At 36.4% G+C, this 13,385-nt stretch overlaps 1 protein-coding gene across 1 annotated transcript in view; it reads right to left on the bottom strand.

Moving 5' to 3' along the window:
• Nucleotides 1-1,795: 1,795 nt before the first annotated feature.
• Nucleotides 1,796-13,385, bottom strand: part of LOC107667852 (NAD-dependent protein deacetylase sirtuin-6-like) — a 31,195-nt gene continuing 19,605 nt past the window's right edge. The window contains 5 exon segments of the mRNA XM_016459575.1: nt 1,796-1,950; nt 3,700-3,906; nt 3,909-3,936; nt 5,578-5,701; nt 9,373-9,453. Of these exon segments, the coding sequence (XP_016315061.1) occupies nt 1,796-1,950; nt 3,700-3,906; nt 3,909-3,936; nt 5,578-5,701; nt 9,373-9,453 (595 nt within the window).

Consider the following 13,385-nt stretch of genomic DNA (forward strand, 5'->3'; position numbering starts at 1 on the left):
ACTTATAACGTTACCCTCCTTGTGGTCAGTCTGCACAAGATCAACAAGCGTGTTTGCTTTGCGACCCCTTTAAATACAAGATAAGCATTCGATCTACGTCAGAGCATCCACAAATCTTTCTACAGCGTTGTTGACAGGTTTTGACGCTCTCGACGGCGGCGGTGTCAACGCACAGTAAGTGCATTACCGCCACCTATCTGTCAAATGGACCTCTATCTACAACAGGGGTGCCCAAACTCGGTCCTGGAGGGCCGGTGTCCTGCAGAGTTTAGCTCCAACTTGCCTCAACACACCTGTTGGTAAGTTTCTAGTATGCCTATAAGAGCTTGATTAGCTGGTTCAGGTGTGTTTAATTGGGGTTGGAGCTAAACTCTGCAGGACACCGGCCCTCCAGGACCGAGTTTGGGCACCCCTGATCTACAATCTCAATTAGGAGTGTCAATGGTCCATTTGAGAGATACTGCAACGGTTTGAGTTAAAAATCTTCGTTTGTGTTCAACTGAAGAAACAAAGTCACCTACAGCTTGGATGCCCTGGGGGTAAACAGATAAACATCAAATTTTAATTTTTGGGTGAACTATCCCTTTAAGACGTTTTAACTTGAAACTGTCGTTTCTGGCCAAAAGAATCCATAATAACGCTTCCTCCAGTGAAAAAGTCCATCTGTTGTTCTCTCATCAAAATCCACCCACATATTTTAGAGCTGTATTGGACTGTTTTCATTGCAGACGATGCTTGATCTGTGCATATTTCTCTCCTGATTCAGATGAGACAACGTTTTCACTGGAGAAAGTATTATGAATAGAGGACTCGTATTTTAGCGCAGGGGTGTCAAACTCAATTCCTGGAGGGCCAGAGCCCTGCAGAGTTTAAATTCAATTCTAATTAAACACCACCTGATCCAGCTAATCAAGTCCTTCAGGCTTATTTGAAAACTAAATTGTATGTGTTTTTTGGAACAGGGTTGGAACAAAACTCTGCAGGGCTCCGGCCCTCCAGGAACTGAGTTTGACACCCCTGTTTTAGCTGGAAGCAACGGTTTGAAGTTAGAAACAGCTTAATGATAGATTTGTTTCTTACAAACACACAGCTTTTGGTTTCACAAGACGTAACTGGTGGACTGGAGTGGTGTGGATTACTTGTGGATTATTGTGATGCATTTATCAGACTCTCATTCTGACTGCACCCATTCACTGCAGAGGATTCATTGGTAATGCTAAATTTATCCAAATCTGTTCTCATCTACATCTTTGATTTGGGTGAACTATTCCTTTAAGAATGTTTAGCTATTGGAAACAGACAATATTACTGAAGAAGAAAGTATTTTTGCAGTGCATTTCATATCAATAGCAACCAGATCAAGCAGCAGCATTCTGACCAGCTCTGATATTTAGGCACTAAACCACTTCACCACCCCTCCAAAACAAATTTGTGCTTCAGTATAAAATATATTAACTCAGTATGAACTATAATAATCTGCTTCCTGGTTACACAAATATCAATCTGTTGACAATCACTTAGTCGATTTTGATGAAGCAGCTGTTGCGATGTCTGCTCGTTTAGACAATTTGTAGTGGATAAACTACTCATATGCTGTCGTCTTCTAAGACAGCATATGACCCTTTGCAAGGTCTGTGTAGGGATTTTGTCAGATCTATTGTTGACTAAAGGCTTTGTGCTGTCGAAAGAATCACTGCAGACTTTTAAGGGTTCATGCAGCAAACGTACAACGGGGGTTCTGGAAGGAATCCAGGCCAGCGCAGCCTGTACCAGGACTTTGTTCTCAGTCCAGCTTTCATTCATCTTTGATCATAAGAGAAGCGTCTACTGACTTTACCGGAACAGATCTGGTCCCCAGAGCGATCAGAACACGAGCTCTGTGTTTTTCCAGCCTTTCCCCGTGCCTCTGTTGTTTTATTTGGCGTTTCTGCTTGAGCATTTTTTGAACAGCTAAAGACACAAGAGGGTTAGAGAGGCTTTCAATTTTTCTCTCAGAAGTGGCTGGATCACTAGAGGACTGTCAAAACAGTCTTGATGGCACCTCAGGGACATGTTAATAGTCTCTGCGGCAGCTGAAGTATGGTTGAGTTGTACTGTCCCCACTCATCAGCCGCGGTGTGCGAGCAGTCACCGTTTGACTCAAACATCCTCTTTGGCGGTTTAATGCAGCACTTTCAAAAGCTCGTCTGGAGAATTCATTACCTTGCTGCGGTGATATTTTCTGCATTGCTTCGTTCAGTGAGATGATAGAGGAAGCCGTGCGCAAATATCTGCCTTCTAAGGGAGCAAAATCAAACCCTTTTAGCAACTTATTTATACATAAAAGCGTCTACCAAATGCATATGTAAACGTATTTGGAATGCTTGGAATAGGTTGCAAGTCTGCTTGCTATACAAATGACAAACAGTTGATTCCAATGGAGTATGATGTAGCATGTTGCTAAGCTAACAAGTCAACACACACACATAAATATATACACATTTGTGTTTAGAATTGTATGTTTTCAAATAAATTATTATAAAAGTTAGGCTATATGTATATGTATGACATGTATACACACATTTAATCGATCTCTATATATTGTTCTCTCTCTCTCTCAATTGGCATGCTGACTGCAGGAATGTCCACCAGAGCTGTTGCCCGTGAATTGAATGAATGCCAATTGCACGCTCCCTCAAAACTTGCGACATCTGTGGCATTGTGCTGTGTGATAAAACTGCACATTTTAGAGTGGCCTTTTATTGTGGCCAGCCTAAGGCACACCTGTGCAATAATCATGCTGTCTAATCAGCATCTTGATATGCCACACCTGTGAGGTGGATGGATTATCTCGGCAAAGGAGAAGTGCTCACTAACACAGATTTAGACAGATTTGTGAACAATATTTGAGAGAAATAGGCCTTTTGTGTACATAGAAAAAGTCTTAGACATTTTTCGAATTACATGTTTTTGAATTAGGCTAAATGGGTATTGTGTCATTAGTGTGCCTTCAATGCCTTAAAATGCAGTCAATGTAGGAGCTTATTTCATAAAATAACTCAAAACACTGGTCAGGTGACAATTTTCCGAATCTTGTTTATATACAATGTTTGTTTTTTATGAAAAACAAACAAAGTTACACAATGTCAATGAAGATGGAAACAAAAATAATCAATAAATGTCTCATCACTGAAGGGAAATCAGTGGGTAAAAAAAAGGACATCATCAAGCATTACATGTCACACAATTAATACGAGTAGCTCAAGCAAACTCACAATCACTCCAACACACACATCTACAAATCATGTGTTTAGCAAACCACATGCTCGAGCATTTGACATTTTTTCCTTTAGGGTTGAATCTCACAAAGCTAGTCCTGGTCATATTTCACCCCAAAATAAAACAAAATATTAAAAATATTTTGGATAAAGACTAAAGTATATATTTAATGTTTTTTAATGCATTGTGGCATCATTCTCATTGTTAAAATACTTGTATATGGCTTAATAATGAATTATTTATATGAATATTTTGTGGAAAAATGTAAATTTAACTGTCATATATATATATATATACAGTATATATAACTTTTGATTTTTGGGGTAAAATATGACATGTTTTGTGTGTGCAGTGAACCTTGTTTTTACAAACCTGATTTATTTGAGGTTACAAAAGATTACAATATGTTTATTTTACAGTACAAAAAAAAACATGATTCACCAAGATCTCCATCCAGTTTCTTCCGTTTCTTTGGGACGGCGTGTTTATTTTCCTCTATCTTCAGCTCGATCTTCACTTCCTTTTTCCAGGCTCCGAATGGGAGGATGTTCAGTTCTCCACCTGAGCTTTCACACAGCATTGGCCCCGCCCACGCTGGAACCTCCAATCCCAGCAGCTTCATCAGTTGACCCATGACCTCATCTACTAGCTGTGGATAAGCAGGTGGGCGTGTTTGTCCTACAAAAAAAAACGAGTAGCACTGTTAAGTAAAAACAACCTGACAGATTTTAAAGTGACGGTTCACTAAAAACTGGAATTATTTACTCAATTTCTTTTCCATACAATGAACATAAATTATGATTAACCAAACCTTTTTGTGGATGTTAATTTAAGCCATTATTCACCATCACATTTAGCTATTTTATGACTTCAGAATTGATGTATGTTTGCAACATGACAACTTTTTCATACATCAAGCTTTTGTCAATCTTCTTCTTTTGTCACTTTCTGTATCAAATAAATGCTGTTCTTTTTAACTTTCTATTCATCAAAGTATCCTGAAAATACATAATGGTTTCCATAAAAATACGAAGCAGCACAACTGTTTTCAACACTGATAATAATCAGAAATGGTTCTTGAGCAGTATATTAGAATGATTTCTGAAGATCATGTGACACTGAAGACTGGAGTAATGATGCTGAAAATTCAGCTTTGATCACAGGAATAAATTACATTTTAACAGTAAATTCAAATAGAAAATGGTTATTTTAAATTGCAATATTATTTTTCGATATTATTGTTTTTACCATACTTTTAACCAAATGCAGCCTTGGTGAGCAGAAAAGACTTTCAAAAACAAAAACAAAAAAAATCTTTCTAACCCCAAACTTTTTCCAGAAAATTACGCGTCTATGTTTTTTTTTGACATTCTTTAGCCTGTCTGTGTGAAATACTAATTTACTTTGAATAAATGCACACTTTAATCAATCACAGCAGATTCAGATTACAGACAGACATTACGAAACTGCACCAGAAATGTCAAATTCTACTTCTTTACACGTTAAGCTGCTATAATACCATAAACTCCCCCTCCAAAAATCTGACATGTTGTATCTCATGTTGTGTCAGGCTTTGAATTTCAAAAAGATTTATAAAAATAAATCCAATTTGGGAACTGAGTTGTTGACAGGAAGTGGAAGCGATGAGGTAAAGCGGCAAAAATAACCTTTAGATGGAACATGAGTCAAACACGGGCAGATAACAACACGTTTAAAAATTAATAGGATTAATCCATAACAAACATTCTAGTCACATGACAAGATCAGAAAGAAATGCCAGACTAACGATACGAGCTTAAGAGAAAATCCAGCCCGCCTCTTTGATGAAGCTGCAAAGCTTCTTAATCAAAATTGTTTTAATAATGAGTATGAATGGTCAGACGGGGTTTAACGCAGCTGTGCTTTTGAAGGACACTAATCTGAGTGCGTGTTCACCGCTCACAGATTTCAAACTACTACGTGTTTGTGGAAGCATGTGTATTTTTGTGTGGGTGAGGACTAAGACAAAGATTCTAAATCTAGTGAGCTGCTGTGCTGTCTGTTGTCTACATAGGCAGAATATTAACTGAAATTGATCCTTATACATCCTTATAAATTGAGTCATCATTCAAAAACTTAGGGGCTGGTAATATTTTTGAAAGAAGTGACTAAGGAGCCACTAATTGTGGCCACATTGTACTAATTTGTTCCCTCGTTTTAGTAAATCGTGGCCATGTGTTATTAATTCGTTGCTAAATAAAAGTATCAATTTGAATGAATTTTTAATTAGAATGGATTTTCTTCCTGAGGTTTTTGAGGTATCGTGTTGGTGAGATGTACATGTTTGGTAGGCTGAAGGTTGACTATAACCAGCTTCCCTCCTGTGCGTTTGGTTAGAAGAGGCAGATCTCCGCTAGGTTTAATTTGAAGAGATGTACCCAGCGTCAAGGCCAAGTCAGCTTGCCTGTGAAAAGAGAGGCACAGTATCAGCTGCTGGGGGCTGTTGGTCATACTTCTCAGTCTCCGTTTGTTCACCTTAATCACAACGCACACAAATGTCAAGCTACAGTCTTATCACATGGTTCCTTTGTTGATGCAAATTTGAAACATTATTATGCAAAACTTGTCAAGAACATGTCTCAGGCTGCATCCGAAAACTTAGGCAGCTGACTTGCTGCCTCGCTGCCGTATGAGGCAATGACTTTGCAGGCAGCGTTTTTGCACGAAGGCACCTCATGAAACTGATTTCGGACAGACTTCTGAGGCAGTGTAACAGTTTAATGAGTTACAACACAATAGAATGAGTTTTTGTGATAACTAAACAAATATTTAATTACTATAATATTGATTTCTCGCTAGAAATACCATCAAAAGTGCAAAAAGTTAGTCAGAAATATACATTTACACACAAACTGACCACCAAACGCAACTTTCAGAAACATTATTATGCAAAACTTGTCAAGAACATGTCTCAGGCTGCATCCGAAAACTTAGGCAGCTGACTTGCTGCCTCGCTGCCGTATGAGGCAATGACTTTGCAGGCAGCGTTTTTGCACGAAGGCACCTCATGAAACTGATTTCGGACAGACTTCTGAGGCAGTGTAACAGTTTAATGAGTTACAACACAATAGAATGAGTTTTTGTGATAACTAAACAAATATTTAATTACTATAATACTGATTTCTCGCTAGAAATAACATCAAAAGTGCAAAAAGTCACACTTCACCCCAAAGGCAAAAAAAATAAAATAAAAATCAAGAAACTTTGCATAAAAAAGAATGAATATGTTAATTGTTAGGATCATCTAGAACAAGGATTGTGCAATATTTTTTTGTACAGCCTTTCAGTGTTATTTTAGTATTATTTAGCTACTATTATATAGTTTATTAATGTTATTATATTTTCATTTTTGTTTAAATTTTAGTAATCTATGTTTTTAATTTGTATTATTATTTTTTAATATTTCTATTCAGCTTTATTTTTTTTTTTTCAGTTTTAGCAGTTTTAGTACTTAAACTTATTTTATTTCAGTTAGTTGCCAAGGTAACATTTGCAATTTTTCCAAGTTTTTACCTAATATTTATATTTAATTTTATTTCAGAAAACATTTTAATAGAAAAATAACAACACTGCCGCTTTTATGCTGTTCCAAATAAAATAAGTGTATATACAAACACAACAAAACATTACTGTAAATTAAAATTTAATGAACAGCATAGTTACAAAAATAAAATACACACATTGTAATAATGAGAATTAGATGAGGTAATATGCTAATCAAAATAATTTCATGATGCAAAAAATCTTAAATAAAAACCTAAATATTAGGCTGCATTTTTGTTAGGTAAAATAATAATAATAATAATAATAATAATAATAATACGTTTAATTAATAGCCATGTCATTTGAAATAAAATGTATACAGAAAATTCTGAAATGAGCAGAATGGGTCAAAATGGTTGACTAGTCCAGTTGTTGGACGGCTAGTTGACCCTTTTTTCTCCTTCACAAGAGTTGAAGTGTGTTTGCTAACCTGACATTGCAGAAAACATCTGATTACAGAATAGCAACATGCAACAGTGATGAAGAAAAGGCTGTAAGATATTCACAGACCTGAACTGAACTGTAACATGAGTTCAGCTGTAATAACTTGTGCCTTTTATCATCACTGTTTCTAAGCTTGTCTGAAATCTCTTTTTATCTGAACATCATTAACTTTAAAGTACACACTTCAGTACAATACTCATGTTTAATTAAAGGTAGGGTAGGCAATTTGAAGAGGCTAGGAACAGCCATATACATAAGGAGATAAGTATCCTTTACAAAACATAATGAATACTGGTTCACTAAAAGCTCTCTTAACTCCCCATGAACTACTATGACCTTTCTAAATGCATGACTTAAAGAAAGAGATTTGCTGAACCTTCCTTTCACCACAGCATCCAAAACCCAGACATCTTTCGAAGTGAATGATTGCAGCAGGCTAAGAAAAAAAAGCTACTTTTCTTCTAAAGAAACCACAAGTGACCTCAGACCATGAGAGAGAAAATTGAGAGTGAAAAACAGCAAAAGTGAGAATTACGAATCTTCTTTAAGTTTGAGCAGGAGCTTATAGGCACTTGATTGGTTTTTGAGTCTCATGTGGTCGTAGGAAACTCATCGGCACCGTCCTGATTTCACCTGAACACACTATCAATCCCAGAGTGCCGTGTATCCACTGTGAAACCTACATGCTTAGATGAGCTTTTACCTAAAACACATTTGAAAGACAAAAGGTGGTCACATTTCAAAGAAATTTCGGTCCATACCCAATGTATTAAGCTAAAAAAATTAGCATTCCATCACTTGCTCACCAATGGATCCTCTGCAGTGAATGGGTGCCGTCAGAATGAGAGTCCAAACAGCTGATAAAAACATCACAATAATCCACAAGTAATACACACCACTCCAGTCCAGCAATTAATGTCTTGAGAAGAGGATCCATTGGTGAGCAAGTGATGTAATGCTACATTTCTCCAAATCTGTTATGATGAAAAAACAAACTCATCTACATCTTGGATGACCTGAGGTTGAGTACATTTTCAGCACATTATCATTTTTGGGTTTACTATTCCTTTAATAACACATATTCCAATGTCTATATATGCAGGATCTCATTTATAAATCATGTCATATCTAGTGATCTTCTAAACTAGGAAACAGTTATATTACATAAAGACGCATGCAGCTTTGTAATACTGTGCCCTAAAGCAAACTCTTGACAGACTGGAGGAACTCAAACTGTAAGTATTGTGCTTTACGATAAAGAAAGAAGAAAACCACATTGGAGTACTTCCAAGGTCACGTTTATTTTCTTTCAAGCTGCAGTGGATTTTGAAAGCATGTGGAAGCCCAGAGGACAGTCGTGGGTCAGATGTGCAGCAGGTGTTGTGGGATGTTTTGTATGCGTGCGTGTCTGTGTGTCGAGTCTTGTGAGACTGCAGTACGTTCACTGTAATATAATTAAGCTGGATCTGGTGCTGTTGATACAATGATCGAGACTGAGCACTCTAATCTATTCATTTGACCTGAAACCGAAGCATTTAGAAGTAATTAAAAGCGTATTGATATACTAAACTATTTGCATGCAACACATCAACAATTTTGACGGTCGACAGCATTGTACAGGAAGTGAGATCACTCTGATGTACTGATATGAAGTTTTTAATGTATCATTGTTGGAATATACTGAAGCAGTTTGACTACAGCACTGCTTATGTATAAATTAAGTCCATAATTGTTTATAGTTTTGCAATACATTAACCCAAAGTCATGATTTATTGCTCTATATATTCCTGTGGACATTTTAAAATTGGCCTGAAACGGAAATCGTTCTAGTTAACTGTAAAACCGCAGCAACCAACTGGTCAAAAGTTATACATAAAAGGTATACATAATAGTAAAGCTAATATCTGCCTTTGAATTTAGTTTCCTAAATTCACCTGTCAATCACCAAACATGCTCAATTTTATTTTAGACCTGTGATTGCAACTTGCCTTGTTCTCAACAAGCATTCTTGATTCCCTAAATATAATGGCCTTCTCCCTGAATTATTAGAGCACACCTTCTCATTTTCTGGATATTTCTCTTCCTTACCGACATGCTTCATCGGCTCTATTCAGGTCTCTGTCAGGCAGTGAGTCCTCCCAGTCCAATATAGTGCTGATCAGCTTCCCTCTGCAGAGAAAAACACACACGTAGTTATGAGACAGAGCAAACAGCTGATGACAAGCACAGACATCTAAGGGGGTGTATGCGCAGATGCATCAGACAGACGTCTTTGTGCGCTTCATCATGTTTGACTGAGCATCGTGTGCCATGAACATTTTTAAGACAGCGTGTAATGTTAAGAAACCAACGCATCAATGTCAATATCAAACTCTGTTACTTTTATTATCTTTCACGTGTTTTGACAAGTTATTATCATTAGCTAAACCTAAAACAAACAAACAACATTTTTGTTACAAAGAAATAAAAAAATATATGATTTTTTGTTTTAGTTCACTGCCAAGTCAACATTTCTCATTTGATTAATTCTATTGACTTATAATTCAATTTTAAGTTTTGTTTAACTCGATGTACTAAAATAACTAAAACTGAAATCAAATAAAAAACTATAGACACTAAAAAAGTAATAAAAACAACAAAATTACTAAAACTTTTAGTAAAATTTAAATAAAAATGGAAATTATAAAAATAAAAAGATGCAAAATATTAATATATTCTACAACAGTATATTAATGATAGTAAAATAACACTAATCATGTAATTTTACTGAAATATTTTACATTTGAGTATCTGGGGCCGGATTCATGAAACTTAATCTTAAGAATAAAATTTTATTTTAACTGACATTTTCTTCTTTAAGCAAAATGTTACATACAAATAATTCTTAAGAATGTTCTTATCTTTTCTCTTAAAATAGTTTTTAAGACAAAACTTAAGAAGAATTCAAATGTTTGAAAAGAAACTTCCTACAAATCAATCTAAATAACTTCTTGAAGTTAGAATATCCTCCGACTTGTCTTACATCCGCAAAGGTAAGATGTTTTATAAATGTATTGGGTTATTTAATAGAAATTGTTGTAATTAAGCATTACAACATAACGCTATAATACATATTATTATTCCTAGGGATGTGCACACGTTCTTAAGTGACACCAATGATCGATAATGTAAACAATGATCGGTCATGATTATGTGTGACTCGACTTTGTGCTGAATTCGAAATTCAGTAATGAGTCAAATAGGGAGCTCGTTTTTAATTTCAGCCCATAAATAGGACAATCTTCGGCAACATTCAGTATATATGAGAGCGTCCATACATCTGACACCAAACTTTATTTATCTTAAGAAATTTATCTCAAAACCTTCTTTCAAAAGATGATTTTTATGAGTCCGGCTCCTGATGACGTAACACCTGCCTGCTGCAAAGTCAGAGGATGCTCATGGCTGGATTATGAAACGAAGGAGCCGGTGCCCCAGAGCCTCAGACTGCCAGGGGCCATTATAGCCAAAGGTTGCACAGCCTGAGACTGCCAATAACAACTGAGCAGATCCCTTGGTACAAACGGTGTGAGCTGAACACTAGGGCTCCTGAGGCCCCTCAGCACATACGGACCACTAGCAGGCTACTGACAGCTCCAATTACTAATGTCAGTCATTCAATATTAGCCTCTGAAAAATGGCTTTTTAAAAAAAATTTGTTTAACAACTGTTTTTAACATTGATAATTATCAGAAATGTTTCTTGAGCAGTAAATCAGTATATTAGAATGATTTCTGAAGGATCATGTGACACTGAAGACTGGAGTAATGATGCTGAAAATTCAGCTTTGCATCAAAGGAATACATTTTTAAATATACAATAGAAAACAGTTCATTTGAATTATAATAATTGTTGCTGTTTCTGTTTCGTGCAGATGTGTTTTATGTAGTATAGTTTCAAAAAGCTAAAGTCAGAGCATTCTGCTTTTGCTTCAAATTTCCGAATTATACAGTCTAATTTAGATTAAAAATTGCTCATGCTGCATGTATGCAGCATCTTTGTTTGGATTGTGATTAATTTTAAATGGAAAGAGCACAGGCAAAGCCTTAGTTTATTTATATGAAGAGATTCTAGCATTTATTTTTTTTGATTTGGGGTTTGTTAAAAAATTTCAATTTAGTTATGTTATTCTACATATTTCAATTTCACAAAGACATGTGCAGCATTTTGTCCATGCAATAATAAAAGGACGCTTTTTCATTAATAATTTGTCTTAAATCTCATTTTGTTAACAAAAATCGTATTGTGAAATCAGTATCGCGAATCGTATTGCATCGTGAGTTGAGTGACTGTTACATCCCTGTATTTGACCAATGAATTTCCAGAGCCTTGTCAGTCATTTGTAATTTCTGAACAAGGATTTTCAAACATTTTATAAAGATTCACTCACAAAGGGCACTTTAAGGCAAATTAAATGTAAAGAAAAAAATCTATAAAAGAAGTATGCAATTTGGAGCAGTTAGCCAAGCCCATGCACTCTCAAACGAAAGCAAAATCACCCTCAATTGAAGATCTGGCAAACTATCCATGCATATTTGTGTTTGCGCTCTGGACAGCGTCAAAAGTAACTATTTACTAAGTGTTTTGCACAGTTGAGCAATGTAGCCAAACACAGACATATCTGTTGACTTCTTAATGGCCAATCAGAGGCGTTTTAGTTGGTCAGAATTCACTGACCGCTAAAACCGATGGCGTTTTTGTTCACTTCATTTCCGCATGCTAGTGAATCATCTCATAAAGTGCAAATGCAATGTAAATAAGAGATTCATTGTGCAGTTTAGAGAGCTTCATTAATTATAATGGAACTTTGTGAGATCGTATGTAACTTGATTTTTGGACACATACACGCTGGAACATTTCGGGAATGACATCCGCATATTTATGCTGGATTCACTCTTGAAATAGCAATGATTGACACAGTGATAACCATAGCAATGGATGGGTCAAAAAACATATGTGAGAGCGTGCTTAAAAATGAAAGGCCAACAACAGACACTTAAAGGCACAGATATGTCATTTTCGCCGCTAGAGGGCGCGTATTCAAAATAAACAAATAGACAAAGGCGTAGTTTGATGGCGCTGTGACTGAGTGTGGAATCATGGGAGTTGTTGTCTTCATCCCCACAGCCGATGCAATCCGACGGGACTCGGGCAGAAATCATGTTCATGGATGAGCTAATGATTTATTAACATAGTAGAATGAAGCAGGGTGAGGCTGAAAGCTGTCGAAGCGAAAAGAGGCCGTTGAACGAGCGTGACACACGGCTCGAAAGCAGCGGAGCTTTTATTATGCCACAGTCGACCGCTTCTGCTCCTTCCGGTCGTGCGTATGTGGGGTAAAGCAGCGCTGTTTTATCATACTAGATACATTTGAAAGTTCTGTTATTATGCTACTCTGTGCGGTCGTCACCGGTCTATTAAAACGCACAACATATTAAAGCGTCTTTGGTGTTTCCAAACCAGAAATCGAGGGGTTATGACGTCATTGGCAGGCGACACAATGACACTATAGACACGGTCCGTTTTGGGATAATGTAAGTACACAAGTCAGCAAAATATATAACACTGTTCTAGTGGTTTTTGGATATTTTAATAAAAAAATCTTACATATTGTGCCTTTAACAAATACCCCACATACTAAGTAAAACTTTATTCAAAGGTAGGATATGCGATTTCATAAAGGCTAGCAATAGCAAGCTAGCTTTGAAAGCAAGATCCCACCCTCCCTGCATAATCACTCTGCAAAGCCACGCCTCCTTAAAAAAAACATATGAACGCACACAGGCAGAGCAGAGGCTAATCAGCGACATGATGAGAGACGGCGTTGGTGGAGGACTGAATGCAACGCTGTCAGATATATCATGTCTCATTCACTACTGAGAAAACACTACAGTACAAAGCACATAATATTACAATAAAACACATTCCATTCTTGCTCAGTAGCGTGCTTTTTACTACTTATTACATTTTAAATAGGAGTAACTTGTAATCTGTCACCTATTACATTTCCAAAGTAACCTTCCCAACACTGTGTATATGTATGTATGTACATATACAATATA

The sequence above is a fragment of the Sinocyclocheilus anshuiensis genome, unplaced genomic scaffold, assembly GCF_001515605.1.
Source record: "Sinocyclocheilus anshuiensis isolate Anshui unplaced genomic scaffold, SAMN03320099.WGS_v1.1 scaffold1325, whole genome shotgun sequence".
NCBI lineage: Eukaryota > Metazoa > Chordata > Actinopteri > Cypriniformes > Cyprinidae > Sinocyclocheilus > Sinocyclocheilus anshuiensis.